The sequence below is a fragment of the Piliocolobus tephrosceles genome, chromosome 12 (assembly GCF_002776525.5).
Source record: "Piliocolobus tephrosceles isolate RC106 chromosome 12, ASM277652v3, whole genome shotgun sequence".
Lineage (NCBI taxonomy): Eukaryota > Metazoa > Chordata > Mammalia > Primates > Cercopithecidae > Piliocolobus > Piliocolobus tephrosceles.
This window is the reverse complement of record NC_045445.1, coordinates 115489904-115512742: the sequence shown is the minus strand read 5'-3', so window position 1 is coordinate 115512742 and position 22839 is coordinate 115489904. Positions and strand designations below refer to the sequence as shown.

The 22839-nt window shown below is 35.8% G+C and overlaps 1 protein-coding gene across 1 annotated transcript in view; it reads right to left on the bottom strand.

Moving 5' to 3' along the window:
- DMD (dystrophin) overlaps positions 1-22839 on the bottom strand; it is a 2292995-nt gene that overhangs the window by 1465732 nt on the left and 804424 nt on the right. The window contains 1 exon segment of the mRNA XM_026451980.1: positions 10465-10640. Within this exon segment, the coding sequence (XP_026307765.1) occupies positions 10465-10640 (176 nt within the window).

Genomic DNA, 22839 nt, shown 5'->3' with positions numbered 1-22839 from the left:
TGTTCAGTTCCCACCTATGAGTGAGAACATGCGGTGTTTGGTTTTCTCTTCTTGTGATAATTTGCTAAGAATGATGGTTTCCAGCTGCATCCATGTCTCTACAAAGGACGCAAACTCATCCTTTTTTATGGCTGCATAGTATTCCATGGTGTATATGTGCCACATTTTCTTAATCCAGTCTGTCACTGATGGACATTTGGGTTGATTCCAAGTCTTTGCTATTGTGAATAGTGCCGCAATACACATACGTGTGCATCATTTTTGTATCTCTGTGGTAGCATGGTATGTGTTCATTTGTAAAGATACAGGTTTCTCAACAGGGAAGACTTTACTAAGAATATTCTCAGAAGATGTCAGAATAAGAATATTTTCTATTATCACATAAATGTGGTAATGGGAAGACACCATTTCTGAGTTAATAATCAGAAACTCATCTTTCTCCTGGGGAAAGAAGGTATTTTTTTAAAATGTAAACATTCTTCAAGACAAACACGTGTAATATAATTTCCACAGTGTGAGGGCAAACAAGGAAGGCCATATAAATTCCATTTCAGGGGTGAAGAAATAGATTCTTGGGGAGATGAGGTGATTTGATTAAGTCACATAGTTTATGAGTAGAAGATGCAAGACCAGAACCCATCTGTGCAGTAATATGCCCGTCTGCTGTCAGATCTATTCTCCACTTTTCTTCTGTCCTTTCTGTATCAGAGGGATATACATTTCCCAACACTACTTGCCCTCCTAATTGTTCATTTGGAAGCAATGGAAGAATATTGGAAGGTGGGAGGAAGAGAAAAGCCAAGGTCTTTTTTCTTCTCCAACTACATTGGGTGGCATTTCTAGAGCAGCTGTATCTCTACTGTGGCTTCAGTTTTCTCTGGATAGCTAGCTCCCTCTTCAACAATCCAATTTTCTGCCTGGCATTTCTAACTTCAGTTTAATCTCTGTTAGAAAGCTCCAGCTTCTGAGCTCTGGTAATATCACTTTTCCTGTATTGTTTCTCCAGCTCTAGGCATATGGGCAGCTTCCTTATGTTGCTAGTGCTTTGAGTTGCCTCTCCATCCCCTGTGTTGCGTCTCAGTTTTCTACTACCTGCTTAGCCAATTCCTTGTATTAGGTTTCCTCTCTTTAAATCACTTACAGTGATTTTGTTTTTCTGACAAGACTTGCACAAAACCTGGAAGATCACTTGTCAACATCCAATAAATATTTATTCAATACCTACTATGCGCTGACTTCTGGTTTAGGGAAGTCATTTCTTCCCTCAAGGAGTTTACTGGAGATACAGGCATGCAAAAACAAAGTCATTACAATACAATTTGGCAAGTGTTTTAATGGAAGTGCTAAAAAGGCTGAGAACTGGCTGGGCACCGTGGCTCATGCCTCCAATCCCAGTACTTTGGGAGGCCACGACAGGCGGATCACGAGGTCAAGAGATCGAGCCCATCCTGGCCAACACGGTGAAACCCCGTCTCTACTAAAAACACAAAAATTAGCTGGGCGTGGCGGCGTGTGCCTGTAGTGCCAGCTACTTGGGAGGCTGAGGCAGGACAATCGCTTGAACTCACGAGGCAGAGGATGCAGTGAGCTGAGATCGTACCACTGCACTCCAGCCTGGCAACAGAGTGAGACTCTGTCTCAAAAACAAAACAAAACAAAAAAAAAACGGCTGAGAACAGAAAGACAAGGTGGTCAGTAGCAGGGCGGCAGGTAATGTGGGGATGGGAAAAAGAAAGGTATCTAAAGAGAATCTTAGGTAGAGAAAACAATAGGTACAAAGAAACAGAAGCTTAAGAAAGCAGAGCATTTGGAGATAAAAGAGTAGTTAATTTAAGCTAAAGCATAGGGCAGTGTGGATCAAAATACAGTCTGTAGCAGACAGTGAACTGTTTGCTATTAGTCTGTAAGAAGAAAAGAGTTTTCACCAGAGTATAAATCAACTGAGTCACTAAACAAACGGTTTCATCGTATTTTGCTTTTAATTGCCAAACTCTCTTGACAAAGGAAGTAGTACATTGATTTATATTCTGGCTCAAGTTTCTTATCTCAATTGTGGACTGGTAATAAAAGGTTTGCAAGATATTTTGAGTAGCACTGGTATAATTTTTTTTTAAAAAAGGAGCGGAGGAGAAGGGAGTGAAGCCGGAGAGGTAGGCAGCTAAAGATCACAAAAGAATTTCTATGCCATGCATTTCAAGATTTATGGGCAGGGGAATCATCTAATTAAAACTGCATTTTAAGATGTCCCTCGGGAGGCTGTGAAGAGCATGGATAAGAGAGGTGAGACCAGAGACAGATAAATCAGTTAAAAATTTCATATAGAAAAATTTCAGTTTTAACTAGGCTGAAGGCCACAAGGATGTAGATAAAAATAACAAACTACAGAGAATTTAGCAGGTATATTTGGAGGGATTTGGTGATGAGGCAGATATCATGACCAGTGTAAATGGCTGCACAGGTTGTTCACTGCACAAGTTCAGGATGTGCCATTCTTAGAGACTATGATGGGAATGACCCTCTCTAGAGTTGTAGGGTCTAAACTGCAAAACTACATTTGAGATTCCAGTCAGAAATCCAGGAATACATAGCCTATAAGCATTTGAATTATACAAGTATGAGCATCAGGAGACAGGGAGTTAGAAATATCAATTTGTGAATCAAAAATATAGGTGAATGATAAAGATTATAAATGATATTCCCCCAAAACATAAAGCACCGTAAGAAAATAAAATCACAATTTGAGTCTTATGGAGACCGACATTAAAGGGCAGGAACAGAAGACTGAGAAGATATAGTCTGAAAGCAAGAGAAAGAAAGCAGGAGAGAACAATGTCCCAGAAACTGCAGGAGAAAAAAATTTCAAGAAGGGACTAATCATCTCTGTCAAGCACAAGACAAAGGTCAAAAAGGAAAAAGAACTGAAGAGTGACCTTTGGAGCTGGCAATTAAGGAGCTCTCTGGCGACCTTGCTGAGAGCAGTTTCAGTGCTTGATGTAGAGTACGAGAGGGTAAAGGAAAGAATCAGGAGTACGTAAGGGAATAGAGATAGTTCAGGTCTTCTGATTAAAAACTGACTTTTATTTGCACTCAACTATGCTTCTCCTTTTAGATGAATAAGTGTGAGTACCATTTTCTTCACCCAAAGAACAAACAAAACTATATGTCACAGCTCTGAGAATGTGATCCTGTCTTCTTCCCTGTTGATATTCTTTTATGCCTTGCATTCTGGAAGAATACGTTTTCACATAGCTGCTGTAGCCAGACATCCAGAGATACATATAGTATCTCATAGGACCAGTTCTCATTATAGTACATTTCTATTCACAGCTTGAATTAAGCATCTACTACACAGAAGACCACACAGGTAATGAACAAGAAATGAATCCTCGCCCAGGGAAGCTTTAATTCTAGTGGATGAAACAAGCATATGAATAGATCATTTCATCATAAAGCAGTAACGTGTCACAAGATGCGACAGTAGCATCCCTTAACCTACCCAGTAATAGATGGCCCCTGTCAGGCCTCTGAGCCCAAGCTAAGCCATCGTATCCCCTGTGACCTGCACGTATATGTCCAGATGGCCTGAAACAAGTGAAGAATCACAAAAGAAGTGAAAATGGCCGGTTCCTGCCTTAACTGAGCGATTAACCTTGTGAAATTCCTTCTGCTGGTTCAGAAGCTCCCCCACTGAGCACCTTGTGACCCCCGCCCCTGCCCATAAGAGAAAAACCCTACTTTTCTCTTTTCCACTACCCACCCAAATCCTGTAAGACAGCCCCACCCCATCTCCCTTCGATGACTCTCTTTTCGGACTCAGCCTGCCTGTACCCGGGTGAAATAAACAGCCTTGTTGCTCACACAAAGCCTGTTTGGTGGTCTCTTCACATGGACTTGCCTGAAAGCCCCTTTATGGGGGCTGACATAAGGAAAGAGAATCAGGGGTCAGACTGTAACTGACAAGACATTCCAGTGAACTGATTTCCAAAGTGTGGGCCCTAAATCAGTCGCAGCAGGATCACCTGGGACCTTGTTAGAAATTAACATTCTTCAGAACCACTCTATGCCTATTAGAATTAGAAACTCTGGTGACTCCGATGCATGCTGAAGTATGAGAACCACTGTTGTCATGCAAGTGAGAGGGTTCTCAAATTTTATGGTATATCAGTATCACCTAGAGCGCTGGTAAAATATTTTTGGGCCCACCAGCAGAGTTTCTGATCCAGCAGGTTTGGGAAGGGCCCTCCAAATCTGCATTTCAAAGAAGCTCCCAGGTGATGATGCTGTTTCATGCACTGTAGTTTCAATATTACTGTTCAAAGTATTCTCTGATCCCACAGCATTCTCTAGAATTCACATTACTATATTCTTCAAAACACTGTTAATGATTTATTCTTGATGCACAAGACAACATAATCTCAAGAACATTTAATAGATGGTTATCTTTTTGAGGATCTGAAGATGGTATGCAAGGTTTCTATTTCTTTTTTTTTTTTTTTAACCAAAAATAGTGTCTAAAGTGAAATCTGAATTTATGACCAAGGTCATTTTACTTTAATACATAAAAAGTAACATGGCATTGCAACGATAACACTAGAATGGATTTAGGAGACTCAGCACTAGTCCTTATTTTGCAACTGAAAGCAAGTTGTTTAACCTTTCTGGGCCTCAATTAACCTGTAACCATGCCCAAGTCTAGTCTCCTTAGGAAAAAAAGAAGCAAATCATCTAAAATGTTTTGTTTCTATGGGCTGTGCCAATGGGCAAAAGTGTCATTACTGACTTGAACATCCCAGATATTTTAGGATCAATTTATCATATAGAACATAAAAAAAAAGTTCACAGATACATTAATCATCTAATTAGGTCCTTCAGATAAATTGGTATATTTTACCATACAATTTTCAGATTTTAATTTAGAAACCGAAGTTATAATCAATATCTAAAACAAAAATGTTTTAGGCATGAATTTCATAAAACTGGAGAGAGGTCTCATGTAACAGTTATCTATTTTTTTTCCCAGAGATATGACACAGTTTAACTTCATCTGGACAGCAGCCATAAAAAGAAAATCAAACAAAAAACAGAAACAAACTAAAAAGTAGAATATACAATACTAATTCAGGTATGTAGATCAGCCAATTTACCCTTCTATTTAGTTAGGATGCAGGAAATAGCCAGAGAAAGTAAGCTTACATTCTGTCTGCTTACCCTGGAGGAAAAAAACAGAGACCAGGTGAATTGAGGCATTTCAAAATGCCTCTACACTGTCCTTGAGGACAAAAATATTCATTTATGAACACTTTACTTGGGGGAAATTATCTTTATTGAGATGGCATTTACTTAGAAACAATTTGTCATTCATTTTGCCTGGTTGCTACAAAAGTATAAATTAAAGCTTTTTTGAAAAATCCCTTAAAATAACTGCTATATGATTAGAACTAATCACCTGGATAAATACCAATTAACTAGATAATAGATCTAGTTTTAACCTAGGCTGAGTTCCACACTCTGATAATTACCTACATGTAAAGTAATAGCACTGAATTGTAGGAATAATCTGCTATTAGAAATAATTGTGTTGTGATCCAAGGTCATCACTTTTGCAAATCTCAGTGTAAAGAGAAAAATGTATGCAATAAATACAGCATATGTAGAAACTGTAATTATTTAGGAATCAACTAAATGTACCTTAGATTGTTAAGAAACTATGTTGTGGTAGAAAGCTGAATTTTAAATCCCTTAATTGTTTTGAGTAAATAAGGATACCCTAATAGGTAAAATTGGAATTATTAAAGATCATTAGAATGGTCACATGTTTATTATCAAGAAAAATCCCAGGAACAGCTAGGTAGAATTTTTAAATGATATTGGAATGTCAAATCTTAGTTACTACAATTATTTGAATTATATACCATTCACTCTCTCAACAAACATTTATTGGTTATTTATTGTATCCACAGTATTTACTACAGTGAAATCTAAATAAAATATAAAGAAGTGTAATAATAGGCTTTCTTTGTTGTGACTGGCAATGAGAAATTTTATGTGAGTGGCGTGAAGGCATACAACCAAATGAATGTAATTTACCGGCTGAAGTGGAATAATTATTATTGGGAAGGTAGACACAGAATTAGTGGAGAATGAGAATAATGCTTAATGCCATAGGAAGTACTTGAGTTTTGTTTTGGAGGCATCTAGAGGTTTGGAAATTTGCAGGACTGGAGAGACAGCAAAAAGCATCATTTTAGATATATTCATTTTAGGTTGATCAATTAGAAAGGAGGGCAGTTCTCTCCACAGTGAGGTATATGGCTCAGATTATGGACTTGGCAATGCGAATGATCATGAAATGACTGAAATGATGGCACTTGCCCTTACAATCTAATTATAATAAATAAGGAGAAGAAAGTAGAAGATTCACAGAACTGCAGATGTCAGGTGGTAAATTCTGTTTTGAGGAGGAAAATAGGAAGCTAATTTTATATTTGTTAGGTTTGAGATAACGTTTACTATGGAATTTTCCCTGTCAATAATATATGACTACCATCTCCATCACTACCTCCACCACCATCATCATCACCTCGACTATCTTTACCTCTCCCACCATCACTTCTATCCCTCCTACCCATCACAATCTTCCTCCATCTTCATCGTCTCCATGGTCTCCACCACCAAACAAGAATCATAACCATTGCATTTATTGAATGTTTACCACCTTAAAGGCAATGTATTAAATGCTTCTCATTTAATCCTCATGACTGGTGTTTTATAAAGTGAGAATACTGGAATCTGAGGCACAGATAACAAGTAATTTGCCTGCGCTCATAAGCTAGTCATTAAAATGGGCAGGTTTCACAAATACCACAGGTTCTCACCTCTAAGTGGGAGCTAAACATTGAGTACACATGGACACAAAGACGGGAACAATAGACACTGGGGTCTATTTGAGGGTGGAAGGTGGGAGGCGGATGAGGATGGAAAAACTACCTATCAGATATTATGCTGATTACCTGAGAGACAAAATTACCTCTACACCAAACAACCACAACACACAATTTGCCCATGTAACAAACCTGTACATTTACCCCTTGAACCTAAAAGTTGGGAAAAACAAAAACAAAAACAAAAAAAACAGGCAGCATTCAAACCTGAGTAATTCTGATTCCAAAACCCATGATTTTTTCAATATTTGATACTCTTCTAGACTCACAGGCAATGAATTATAATAACTAAAATATGTGTGCAATGTATAAGTAGGTATGGTTAATTGGAAGGAACAAATGTTTGCATTTGATAAAAATGAACATTGAGGCAGTGGCTGGATGCACAAGTTGAAATAGCTTTAGAGATATAAAGCTTTAATTTGAGGGATAGTGTCACATCTGGAGCTACATGATTTGGGATTCAGTCACTTACAGCCAGGCTCGAATCAATGAGAGGAGACAATTCAGATAAAGAAGTCAAAAGGCCAGGCACGGTAGCTCACGCCTGTAATCCCAGCACTTTGGGAGGCTGAGGTGGGTGGATCACGAGGTCAGGAGCTCTAGACCAGCCTGGCCACAATGGTGAAATCCTGTCTCTACTAAAAAACACAAAAAAAATTAGCAGGGCTTGGTGGCAGACGCCTGTAATTCCAGCTACTCGGGAGGCTGAGGCAGAGAATTGCTTGAACCCAGGAGGTGGAGGTTGCAGTGAGCTGAGATTGCGCCACTGCACTCCAGCCTGGGTGACAGAGCAAGACATTGTCTCAAAAAACAAAACAAAAACAAACAAACAAACAAAAGAAGTCAGAAAGGCAAAGAGATGGATTTATGTGATACTCCCATAGGAATTAGGCAGAAGGAATAAAACAAGTCAGGCAAAGAGTCGTGGGTGACAACTGGTAGTGTGTCACAGAAGCTGGAAGAGGACATGATTTAAATAAAACAATATTCAACAGATGGTCAAGACCTCAATATTCAGTGAAATATTAGTGGGCTTCGCATGATACAAAAACGAGGCACTAGCTAATATAAAGCTTATGGTTATATTTGCATGACGTCTCTTTAATCATTACAATATTTTAACAAGATTCCACCCTGTAGACAATTATCAATTATGAATTTGTTCCTAAATGTTTGCCTTTTTGCTATCTTCGTTCAGTCTAAATTTATCAATCAAGTGTCTTATATAGCGTGGTCAGATAATTTTGCTGTCCAAATCAGGACATACTTGAGAGTGAAAGTTGATGCTATATATAATTATGCTGGGATGACAGGTGTAATCTAGGATAGCTTCAGGTAAATCAATAGGAATACCTTACTCATATATCCATGAAAAAGACATTTTACTACACAGTCCAGGTTTTGTAGCTATCTCAGTTCAAATCCTGGCTCAGGCACTCTGTAGCTGTGTGTAATTTTATAAAGTAATAATAGCCATACCTATTTTGGGAGGTTATTGGGAAAAATACACACATTCCCAATAAAGCATTGAATCTACTACTGAGCACATAATAAATCCTCAATTAATGTTAGCTTTTCTTTGAAGAATCTTTATGTGCCCAATGGGACTTCTCATTTACGCACTTACAAAAATTGCTGAAAACTTATGATACAAACAAATGTTGGAGACATTTCACCATCAGTCACTCTTTCCTGAAAACAAAAAGAAGTCAGAACAAACTTTTTTTTTTCCAACACAATCCATTCTCTAAACAGAAGCCAATAATAAGATTTTGAAGACAGAGATTGACATGAATCCGCTTGTTTTGTTAATTTCTGTATTAGGCAAGAAGACATTAAGAGGGTTAGGCAACTAGGTGTCCCTATTACTCTGTTTGGAGAACTGTTGGAGGGTTGTTGGAATGTTGCAAAGTATCCATAAATCTATATGTCCACTAAGCATTGTGCATAACACATGTTTAATGTGACAACAAACAAGTTAACGTACATCTTACTAGGAATAATAAAAAGAAAATTCATCAAAAGCTTCACGGATGTGTGCCATTATACTTTTTTACTCCATCAATTTTTGTTAGACTTTCTATTACCACCAAGAGTAGAGGGCTTGGAAGTTTCTGAAAGTTGTTGCCCCAGAAAGAATGCTAATATTCATAGAGTTTGAGAGCCATTTGACTGGAGCAAGGGTCAACAAACTTTTTCTGTGACAGGACAGATAACAAATATTTTAGGCTTTGTGGACTACACAGTTTTTGTTACAACTATTCACACTCTGCCTTTGTAATGTGAAAGTAATCGTAAATAATAAATAAATCGGTATGACTGTGTTCCACTAAAACATTATTCATAACACCGAAATTTGAATTTTACGTAATTTTGACATATCATAAAAAATTGTTTTTCTTTTATTTTCAACCATTTGAAAATGTAAAAACACGTCTTGACTGATGAGCCATACAAAACTGGCAGCATGCTAGATTTGGTTAGCAGGCCTTAGTTTGCTGACCCCTGGACTAGCAGATTTGCTTAGCCAAGCTGACACAACCAGGGAGAAAAGGCCCAGTGATTTACTTTGGAATTATCAAAGTAGGTCATAAGTCATTAGTTTATAGGGAAGTACTGAAAGTCCCAAATAATATATTTGAATAACTTTTCTAGATTTATTTTTTTCTTAGAACATCTGACATGGTATTTTTAGATGTGTGTTCTTTTCATACTTCTCTACCCTGGCATACACAAATTCTAATGTCAAGTGTTCCATGAGTTTCTAAACATATGCTGCTTAGAAACATACGGTAGATTTTAATGTTCTTTCTTAATCTTAGAATTACAATAACTGGAATGAAAGGGAAACGGTACCTTTAAAAATAATTTTTTATGCCAGCTTTGTACTCATAAAATTTTATTGCCATCATTTTAATAGATCCACTGATTTACATAATACCTAACTTATCTAAAATGCATAATTTTGAATATTCACAAAAAGATCTGTTAAAAATTCTAACACCTTCAAGATAAGACTTTAAAAATATCAAAGAACAGGAAATCTGTTCTGTAATTACTCCTGATTTAGGATGCGCAGATTGAGACATCGTGTTCTCGTAAACTAGCAGGGTGGATCTTATCTATTATAGGTGTACTTCAGGAAAATGCACTTTCTGTTACTGGAAAAAAAGACATTTAATGCAAAACTAGGGACTCAACAAGCAGGCCCTTTATAAGAAAAAAAAAAAAAGAAGAAGAAACTTTTAGGATTAAAATGCTACCACAGTAGTTTATCACCTATAGTTTTTACTTTCACTCCAGAAAACACCATTTCCATCAAGCATTTAGTTTATATTGCGATAGTGATTTCTTGGGAAAATTTTAAAGTGTACTTCATAATTTTTCTCACTACATTAACTGACATTACAGGTACCTGAGGCTTCTGGAAATATTGCTGAAGTGAAAACACCGCCAACAAAACTGCTGTAATTGAGTTTTCTCCACTTCATTTGCAGATAAAAGCTTAAGATGCTCTCACCTTTTCCTAATTTCGGAATCCACAGTAATCTGCCTCTTCTTTTGGGGAGGTGGTGGTGGAAGTTCCTCTTGAGCATGCTTTATCAGGATTTGTTCCCTTGTGGTCACCATAGTTACTGTTTCCATTACAGTTGTCTGTGTTAGTGATGGCTGAGTGGTGGTGACAGCCTGTGAAATCTGTGAGAAGTATTGAAACAGAGGTCAGACATTGCTCGAAAGACTTCAGTAAAGACTGCTTGGAGTGGGAAAGGAAAATAATGAGAAACTGTTCTTGCTTGTTGGTAGATTGACCTTCAGATCAAAATAGCACCATATTGAAGCCAAATAAAATTGTTTTATCTGACTTAAGTTAGCTTGACTAAAATAGCAAAGGAAAGTAATCTCAACATCGCAAGTAAATTTAGTGCCCCTTCAATTTATTGGTCAAACTGTAGGAAATAAGGGGTGGGGGCAAAGGAGAACAATGTAGTGTGTAATTCATTCTGATAGTTAATTCTACATGCTGCTTTAAATGTTTACATTAATATAAATTTTAGTAACGTACATCAGTGCCAATTCCATTGCCTGGCACATTTTAAATGCTTATTAAGTTTGTAGAATGCATTTTTGGTTAACATATACATTGATTATTTTATGTTATACATTTTTAAATAAAATTATTTCAACTTGGTAATGAACAACTCTTAAGTAAGTGAAACGACTTTTAAAATTACAATAAAAGATTAACATATAGTACCTATTAGTCCATACATATCTTTTTGTTGAATGTTATTCAAATGCTAAAAAGCACACTACTCTTGTTTGATTTAAATTAGTGATTATGTTCAAATATTTGAGTTCCCAAATTCATCATTGGAGACACTTCTTGGTTTAGAATCGCAATTACTTCCTGTTCATACTTTTGGCAGCGGGCGGGGGTGGGCAACGGTTCATCCATCTTTGGAAAAACACATTTTGTGAGCCAAGACATGAGAAGCCATCACCTCAATACATGGGCATTATGAGATAGACAAGTCATATAATGGTGAGACAATTGTTCCTTATCCTCTGTCTCACAGAGCTCCTCTTATGATGATTGTAACGTTACCTCTTGGGATGGTAATCATTACCCTTCTGGTAATCCAACTTACCTGCAAGTTCTATTTCCAAGGAAATCACAAGAGGCCTGCATTGAAACTGCCTTTAGTTACAATCATAGGAGCAGGGATCTGGCTAGGTCAAGATTCATTTTAGCAATTTTCCTGAATTTGCCAAGAGGTAAAGGAAGGGTTCCTAGTAATCTCCCTGCCTCACACATGAGGACTGATTCCTTTCATGTGAGGAAATGGGAAAAGCCTCAGGATCTTCTTATTTCAGCTTCCAAACTGGCAATTAACAGTGAAGGAATAAAATCTTTTCCATGATGTTGTAAGTAAAAATTGCTTTGACATATATAGCTTAAAAAGGCTACCTTTTGTTGAAGACACATCTTTACATGTGTGAGGGCCTGAAGGATTTCCATTTTGGTAGGTTAAAAGGATACTAAGAGTTATAGTTCCTACATTTGCCAAGCACAGGTTTTATCTTCTCTAGGATCTCCATAGATTCACTATTTAGAATCAATCACTGAACCTCAAACAACTTTAATTGTAGTCTATTGACAAGTTATGTCAAGATGAAAGCAGAAAGCAACATAGCTCTAAAAAAAAAGGCTTAAAATATAAACTCAAACACTCCACCCAACACAAAATGACCACTACGTGATAAAATAAGATTTCTCGTCAGAAAGAAACTGTAGTTTTTGGAAGGATTCCAAGAGCATTTATTTTTTGAGTATTTTTTAACCATGAGCAAACTTTCTTTGCAAAGAAAATATGGTTTTTAGGATCACAATATAATTTATTATTTGAATATTTTTTAACTATGAGCAAACTTTCTTTGCATACAGTGGTGGCTAGAAGATAGTATTTTGCAGATTAAAAAAAGACCTAATTTTAAACATACAGACCAGAATGCAGACATTCTGAAAATACCAAGCTAATTTATGCAGTTATATCTAATGTTATAGATCATATATGCTACTAAATATTTGGGTCTTAATTTCTGTAATATTAATATTTTCTTATTGATATCTACTTATAAAATTGGATACATGTACCGATGGAGGCTAAAGGGAAATGACAACATGATATACTGTGAAGCTGCATTTAAAAATATACTAAGCCTGATAAGAAAAAATATGAATCATTTTTAATAAAAGAGTAAGACATGAGTCTGTAATTGTTCTATATAATAATCACTACTACACTGTAATTGAAAAATACTACTTCATTTCCTTTGGGATGGAGAAATAAGAAAATTGTGCATTCCCCCTGTAAATACAGGGTAGAACTCATCACACATAACAAATTAATAATCGCTCTCAAAACCTACTTCATATAATCAGAATAAAAAGTCATGTACTAAATTTCCTTATGGCTTTTAGTTATTGACTGTAAACAATTATGTGTTAGAATCATTAGGAAATGTAGACAGGAGAGGGACTATGAAGGCCATTTAACATAACCTCCTGATTATTACAGAACTCACTACTCCCTGAAACAAAGAACTCCTTTCTTGGCATGGAAGCAAACTTTCCCCATTGGGAAAGATCTTCTTAGCAACCAGAGGAATCCTGCCTTATTAAGACTTCCTCATGTTAAAACTTGCTTTGAACTCTGAAGGAAAGCAGAGTAGGTTGAGTATCATTTCTACCTGATAGTCTTAAAGATTTGAAATCTAATAATCATGACCCTGATAAATATCATTTTCAAACTTTATAATGCCAGTTATTTGCTAGAAGTAGATCTAATTTGATTCGTCATCCAAAACCAATGCTTCTTGGCTTTGGACACCATAGTCAATCAAAGAATTCTAAAACTGTGTAAGTTATTCAGTAGCTGAACCACAAGATTTCAATAAAAGTCTAATTTTTGTTGAATATATATTCACTATAGGACATTCAGAAATGAGTAAAATAGAAACTCTGTGTTTAGGAACCTTATGGTAAAATAAGGAAGATGATAATCACACAAATAATTGTGAAGATAAATACCATATGAAAAATACTAGTATACAAAATAATTACATACACTAAACATACAGTAATCAAGTAATTTTCTCTTTAAATGTTATGAAAACAGATTTCTCTCAGCTAGCATTTTCACATTTAAATTTAATTTGATGCTGAAGGCTAGATATAACATTTATCCTTGTTTATAGGGTCTTTATAACAGTCAATTTTGGAAACAACCTAATGTCACAGATGACAGTTTAAGTAAATTATGGTATATGAATGTGGATGGAGTATTATATTTCAAATATTTTAATGTCATTGGAAAATGTTTGCTTTCTAGTATTGAATAAACAATGCTAGACATAAACATTGTTTTTTGACAGAGAAAGTAGAGATAATTTCTGTTGTACAGTGTATATTTCTGTATTCCTTTAGTTCCCAAATTTCTACTATATTATCCACAAAATGTTGCTTTTGTAAGCAAAGAAAAATTTTTAAAGTTTTGCCAAACTGTTGTTTTAAATCTATCATTTCTATTTATATATCAAGATCTATGGAATTATACTCCTGTCACTCAATGCACTAGAAAGAGGAAAACTGTAAGCATGGTAAGAATAATTTAGTGCCCACACTAAAATATTTAATATGGCAGAGTCAAAACTAGAGTAGACTATATTTTGACCTATATTCAACAATTTTTGTATTTAGCTAACTATACTATCACACAGTCACCCGTCTCCATTTTGATTATGAGTCTATTTAAGACTCTCAAATGATATGAAAATAAAATATATTTCCTTTTAAAGTACTATTCATTTGATCTGTAAGTTAATTTGCCTAGTAAAAATGGGAAATAGTTTAGAATTACTTATCTTTACATTTGGGAGCTGATTCCTCTAAGAGTGATTTTAAGTGGAGGCCTTGGAGCCAAGCTCCACAGTTATTCAACACCAGATCCATAGTTTATATACTGTGACATTGGGGGCTGCTTGGTTCTTTTCTCAAATCTGCGCATTATTTTCTTCATATTTAAAGTAGGGATAACACATTTCTTCACAGGTATGTTACAAGCAAGGACAGCTTCATGGGTTGGTAATTTATTATTACCAGTTGCCCAGGGCCCCTACTGAGAAGACTTCCATGCTTGTTTTCAAGCTCTGCTTCCACTGTCTTGAAATTCTTAGGTTTTGAACAGGAAGCCCTTGTTTTCAGTTTGCACTAGGCCCACAAATTATGTTGCCAGTCCTGGTTTCGAGAATTAAATGATGTAATATCTGAGAAAAATAAGTGCTCTATAATGGTAAATATCAGTAGTAACCACTATCTTTTCTAAACTCTCAGGGAAATATGAAGAATTTTTCTATAGTCAACCTTGTCACTCATAAGATTACATATGTTAAAAAAATTTAAACGTTAAAATTTACATTTTCTCATTCTGAGAAAAATCAGAAGAGCATGCGCCAGCCTCCTGATACTACTCCAGGGTGTGTCTCTTCTTGCAGTAAGATTGTGTTATTTTGGTAGGCCTGGAAAAAACAAACTATGCTCAAGCAAAAAAATTCTTTCTTTCCATGTTCTCTTCCACTTGTTTAAAAAATGCACATTTAAAACAAGAAATGTAAGCACAACTAAGCAAATTTAAAGTATATAAAAGGACATACAATGAAATAAAATACTTTTTTTCTACCAGTGTCCCCAGTTTGTTAGGAATTACTACAAGTCATGTATAACTTAACGACTGGGACACATTCTGAGAAATTCATCCTTAGACAATTTTGTCCTTGTACAAACACCATGGAGTGTACTTACACAAACCTAGATAGTATAGACTACCATACAGCCAACCTATGTGGTACAGCTTATTACTCCTAGCTACAAACCTATACAGCATGTGACTACACTGAATAGTGTAGGCACAATGGTAAGTATTTGTGTATCCAAACATCTCTAAAGGTACAATAAAAATATGATATACAGAGTTGGACATAAAACTCTTCAGAAAATTTTTCAAAAACCCACAAAATTATACCAACAACACTCTTGGACCACAGTGCAATAAAAATAGAAATCAATGTTAAGAAAATTTCTCAAAACCATACATTAAAATGGAAATCAAACAAACTGCTCCTGAATGACCTCTGGTTAAATAATAAAACTAAGGCAGAAATCAGGAAATTATTTGAAACGAATGAAAAATTTAAAAGATGTAACATACCAGAATCTCTGGGACACATCCAAAGCAGTGTTAAGAGGCAAGCTTATGGCACAAAACACCCATATGAAAAAGTTAGAAGGATCTCTAATTACAAAATGAACATCACAAGGAACTAGAGAAACAAGAGCAAACTAACCCCAAAGCTAGAAGACAGGAAATAACCAAAATCGGAGCTGAACTGAAGGAAAATGAGACGCAAAAAACCATAGAAAAGGTCAATGAATCTAGGAGCTGGTTCTTTGAAAGAATTCATAATAAAGATAGATCACTACCTAGACTAATAAAGAAAAAAAGATAGAAGACTCACAATAAAAAAATAAGGGGGATGTTACCACTGACCCCAAATAGAGAAAACCATCAGAGACTATTCATAATGAACACCTCTACGCACAAAAGCTAGAAAACCTGGAAGAAATGGATAAATTGCTAGAAACATACAACCTTCCAAGTCTGAACCAGGAAGAAAATGAATCATTGAACAGACCAATAATGAGTTCCGAAATTAAATTAGGAACAAAAAGCCCACCAACCAGAAAAAGCCCAGGATCGGACAGATTCACACCTGAATACTAACAGATACAGAAGGAAAAGCTGGTATCATTCCTACTGAAACCATTCTAAAACACTGAGGAGTGGCTCCTTCCTAACTTGTTCTATGAGGCAAGCATTGTCCTGATACCAAAACCTGGCAGACACACAACAAAAAAGGAAAACTTCAGGCCAATGCCCCTAATGAACATAGATGCAAAAATAGTCAACAAAATACTAGCAAACCAAATCCAGCAACACACCAAAAAGCTAATCCACCATGATCAAGGAGCTTCTATCCCAGGGTTGCGAGGTTGATTCAACATACACAAGTCAATAAATGTGATTCACCACATAAATAAAAAAACAAAAACTACATGATCATTTCAGCAGATAACAGAAAATGCATGCTATAAAATTCAACATCCTTTCATGTTAAAAATCCTCGACAAACTATGCACTGAAGGAATGTATTTCAAAATAATTAGAACCATCTTTAAAAAGTCCACAGCCAAAATTACACTAAATGGGCAAAAGTCAGAAGTATTCTACTTGTAAACCGGCGTTAAGACAAGCGTGCCCTCTCTTACAAATCTCATTAAACCTAGTACTAGAAATCCTAGCCAGAGCAATCAGGTAAGAGAAATAAATAAAAGCCATCCAAATAGGAAGAGAAGAAGTCAAATTATCCCTGTTTGCAGATGATATGGTTCTATACTTTGGCCACAGTCTCTGCCCAAAAGCTCATTGATCTGATACACAACCTCAGCAAAGTTTCAGGATCCAAAATCAGTGTACAAATATCACTAGTATTCCTACACACCAACAACATTTAAGCTAAGGCCAAATGAAGAACATGGTCCCATTCACAATTGCCAAAAAGAAATAAGATACGTAGGAATACAGCTAACCAAGGAGGTGAAACATTGATAAAATGAGAATTATAAAGTATTGCTAAAGTAAATCAGAGATAACACACAAAAAGTGGAGAAATATTCTATGCTCATGGATAGGAAAAATCAATATTGACAGAATGGCCATAATGCCTAAAGCATTTTTAAATTCAGTGCTATTCCCAACAAACTACCAATAACATTCTTCACTGAATTAGTAAAAGACTATTTAAGAATTCATATGGAGCTACTAAAAGAGCCAGAATAGCCAAGGTAATCCTAAGAGGAAAAAAAAAAAAAAAAGCCAGAACCATCCCACTGCCTGACTTCAAACTATACAAGGATATAGTAACCAAAACAGCATGGTACTGGTACAAAAAACAGACACATAAACCAATGGAAAAGAATAGAGAGACTAGAAATAAGGCTGCACATGTACAACTATCTGTTCTTCAATGAAATCAACAAAAACAAGAAATGGGGAAAGGATTGCCTATTCATTGGACCCCTTCCTCACACCATACACAAAAATTAACCCTAGCTGAATTAAAGACTTAAATCTAAAACCAAAACAATAAAAACCCAAGAAGATAACCTAGGTAATGCCATTCTGGACATGGAAACTGCAAAGATTTCTTAACAAAGACACCAAAAGCAATTGAAACAAAAACAAAACTTGACAAATGGGACCTAATTAAACTAAAGATCTTCTACACAGCAAAAGAAGCTATCAACAGAATAAATAGACAACCTGCAGAATGGGAGAAAAATTTTGCAAACGTTGCATGTGACAAGGGTCTAATATCCGGAATCTACAAGGAATTTAAACAAATTTACAAGCAAAAACCAAACAACACCATTAAAAAGTGGGCAAATGACATGAACCCTTTTCAGAAAGACATACATGCAGACAACAATCATATGAAAAAAATGCTGAACTTCACTAATCATTACAGAAATGCAGATCAAAACCACAGTAAGATACCATTTGACAGAATGACTACTATTAAAAAGTCAAAAAATAACAGATGCTGGCAAGGTTGTGGAGAAAAGGGAATGTTTATCGCACTGCTGATGTGAATGTAAATTAGTTCAGCCATTGTGGGAAGCAGTTTGGTGATTTCTCAAAGAACATAAACCAGAATTACCATTCGACCCAGCAATCACCATTATTGACTATACCAAAAAGAATATAAATCCCTCAACCCTAAAGACACATGCACATGTATGTTTTATTGCAGCATTATTCACAATAGCAAACACATGGAATCAGCCTAAATGTCCATCAGTGGTAGACTGGATAAGAAAAATATGGTACATATACACTGTGGAATTCTACACAGCCATAAAAAATGAGATCATGTTCTTTTCAGCAACATGGATGGAGCTGGAGGCCATTACCATAAGCAAACTAACACAATAACAGAAAACCAAATACATTTTCTCACTTCTAAGTGGGAGACAAACATTGAGAACACACGGACTCAAAGAAGGGGAAAACAGACACTGTAATCTACGTGAGGCTGGAGGGTAGGAGGAGGGCGAGGATTAAAAAACTACTTATTGGGTACTATGCTTATTACCTGGGTGACGAAATAATCAGGACACCAAACCCCTGTGACATGCAATTTATCTATATGACAAATCTCCACATGTACCCCAAAGCAAAAATAAAAGTAAAAAATAATACAGTATTATAATCTTATGGGACCACTGTCATATATGTGGTTCAGTGTTGACTGAAATGTTGTTATGCAGCACATGACTGTAGTTGCAATTACCAACTGTTCAGCTATTTTTAAATTTTAAATTTATTTTGTTGATGCTGTTATTTTCTGATATGGTTTGGCTCTCTGTCCCCACCCAAATCTCATGTTGAATTCTACTTTCAGTGTTGGAGGAAGGGCCTAATGGGAGGTGACTGAATCATGGGTGTGGACTTCCCCCTTGCTGTTCTTGTGATAGAGTTCTCATGAGATTTGTTTAAAAGTGTGTGGCACCCCTTGCCAGATCATGGCCAGTCTACTTCTTTAAGCGGGACCCTGATCCATCCTCCTCACTGGGTGGGACCTCCCTGTGGGGGGATTTCAGCAATTCCACCTAGAGTTATATGGATAGAGCTCTGATCTCTCCCTGGGAAAGAGCTTCTGAGGGGAAGACCAGCTGCCATCTCCGTGGTTCTTTGAAACTAATGAGAACAAAGAGACAATGTATCAGAATCTCTGGGACACAGCTAAAGCAGTGCTAAGAGGGAAATTTATAGCACTAAATGCTCACATCAAAAAACTACAAAGATATCAAGTGAACAGCCTAACATCTCAACTAAAGAACTAGAGAACCAAGAGCAAACAAGTAAGAAATAACCAAGATCAGAGCTGAACTGAAGGAGATAAAGACATGAAAAATCCTTCAAAAAAATAAATGAATCCAGGAGCTGGTTTTTTGAAAAAAAAAAAAAATACAATTAAATTTAAAAAAAAGATAGGCTTCTAGCTAGACTAATAAAGACAAAAAGAGAAGAATCAAATAAACACAATCAAAAATTAGAAGAGGAATATCACCAATGATTCTAGAGAAATACAAAGAACCATCAGGGAATACTATAAACACCTCTATGCACATAAACCAGAAAACCTAGAGGAAATGGATAAATTATTGAACACATATACCCTCCCAAGACTGAACCATAAAGAAACTGAATCACTGAACAGATCAATAATCAGCTCTGAAATTGAGGCAGTAATAAATATCCTACCAACCAACAAAAGCCCAGGTCCAGACAGAATCATAGCTGAATTCTACCAGTGGTACAAAGAGCTGGTACCATTTCTACTGAAACTATTCCAAAAAATTGAAAAGAAGGGACTTTTCCCTAACTTATATGATGAGGTCAGCATTATCCTGATCCCAAAACTTGGCAGAGATAAAAAAGAAAAAGAAAGAAAGAAAAGGAAATTTCGGGCTAGTATCCTTGATGAACACTCACGCAAAAATTCTCAATACAATGCTGGCAAACCAAATCCAGCAGCATATCAAAAAGCTTATCTACCACAATTAAGTTGGTTTCATCCCTAGCATGCAAGGTTGGTTTAACACATGCAAATCAATAGATGTGATTCATCACAAATGGAACTAAAGACAAAAACCACATGACTATCTCAATAGGCACAAAAAAGGTATTTAATAAAATTCAATATCCCTTAATGTTAAAAATTCTCAATAAATTAGGTATTGAAGGAACATACCTCAAAATACTAAGAGCCATAAATTATAAACCCACAACCAATATCCTACTGAATGGGCAAAAGCTAGAAGCATTCCCCCTGAAAACTGGCACAAGACAAGGATGCCATCTCTCACCATTCCTATTCAACATAATATTGGAAGTTCTGGTCAGGGCAATCAGGGAAAAGAAAGAAAGAAAGGGTATTCACATAGGAAGAGAGGAAGTCAAATTATCTTTGTATGCAGATGACATGATTATATATCCAGAAAACCCTATCGTCTCAGTCCAAATACTAAGACTTCAAACTATACTACAAAGCTACAGTAACCAGAAGAGCAGGGTACTGGTACAAGAACAGATATATAGACCAATGGAACAGAATAGTGAACTCAGAAATAACACTACACACCTACAACCATCTGATCTTCGACAAACCTGAGAAAACAAGCAATGGGGAAAGGAATCCCTGTTTAATACACAGTATTGGGAGAGCTGGATAGCCCTATGCAGAAAATTTAAACTGGACCTTTTCCTTACAACCTATACAAAAATTAACTCAAGACAGATTAAAGACTTAAATGCAAAACCTAAAACGATAAAAACCCTAGAAAGAAACCTAGGCAATAAAATTCAGGACATAGGCATGGGCAAAGATTTCATGAGGAAAATGCCAAAAACAACTGCAACAAAAGCAAAAATTGACCAAATGGGATCTAATTAAACTAAGTAACTTCTGCACAGCAAAAGAAACTACCATCAGAGTAAACAGACAACTTACAGAATGGGAGAAAATTTCTGCCATCTATCCATCTGACCATGGTCCAGAGTCTACAAGGAACTTAAACAAATTTACAAGAAAAAAACAATCTCATTAGAAAGCAGGCAAGGACATGAACAAACATTTCTCAAAAGAAGACATACATGTGACCAAAAAACATATGAAAGAAAACTCAACATCACTGATCATTAGAGAAATGCAAATCAAAACCACAATGAGATACCATCTCACAATAGTCAGAATGGCTATTATTAGGAAGTCAAAAAACAATAGATGCTGGTGAGGTTGTGGAGAAAAGGGAAAGCTTTTACACTATTGGTGGTGGTGTAAATTAGCTCAACTCTTGCGGAAGACAATGCAGACATTTCTCAAAGACCTAGAGGCAGAAAGACCATTTAACCCAGCAATCCCATTACTGGGTATATACCCAAAGAATATAAATAATTTCATTATAAAGATACATGCATGTGTATGTTCATTGCAACACTATACACAATAGCAAAGACATGGAATCAACCTAAATGCTTATCAGTGATAGACTGGATAAACAAAATGTGGTACATAGACACCATGAAATACTATACTGCCATAAACAAGTCAATTAAACCTCTTTTCTTCATAAATTACCCAGTTTCAGGTATGTCTTTATAGCAGTGCAAGAACAGGCTAATAAATTTTCCTTTTATTTTATACTGATATTCTTAATTGTAACTTTTAACTGTCCATTTAATTATTTACATATTATTGCCTTCGTAAGTTCTTTGTTATGCTGGGGTAAGAGATTTCGACTTCTTGCCTTTTGAGATATTCTAGTATTTGAATATTTAGATACTTACTAGAAAGATTCAAGCTGTAAAGTATTAGTTACCTAATTTAGCATAACTTTTTTTTTTTTTTGCAAATACTAATACTTGCAATAACAGCTACCAATTATGAAGCATTTTGCATGATCCAGGCATTACAGTAAGTCTTTTGGATTATCTTATTCAAAAGATCTAGAATACTCCCTTGTTATGTTGTAAAGCCTTCATAAACAGTAGCTATTATTACCTCACAATGACCCTAAGAGTAAGTACTAATATGATTCCTATTTTATAGATGAAAGTGATCTTGTTTAGGCAGATAAAACTTTTCAGTAGCAAAGCATAGATATACATCCAAGTCTGATTGTTCATTCATCCAATTCTTATCAGCTAGGCTCACTTGCTCCTACACTTGTATACTTTTTTAAATGGCGGTTTCCTTTTAAGTGGTGTGTGTTTGTATGCATACACATACACATATAAATTCAGAATATTGAAATTGTAAACAGTGACATGTCATAACTATTATATAGGAAGAGTTACTCAATGTTAAATATGTTTGGCTCTTGACATGCTCTATTGAAATCTGTGCAAAATTAGTCAAATTACACTATACACACACAATCAGGTTGACAACTGTAGATCGAGGTTTTTCATTACGTTGTTTGTACATATATGTAACTCTTTGCAGTGATCAATGAATTTTAATGGAGATGGAGGAATTGTACTTCTATAGTTCAAAACATACTGCATAATCACAGCAACAGCTTTAGATAATAATTGACAGCCATGCTTAAAAACCAACTCCACAGGCATGGTAGCACAAGGCACAAAAATCTGATAAAGATTTGCATCTCTAAGCAAAAGAAAATATTTATATGCTGAACTTTGGGAGAATC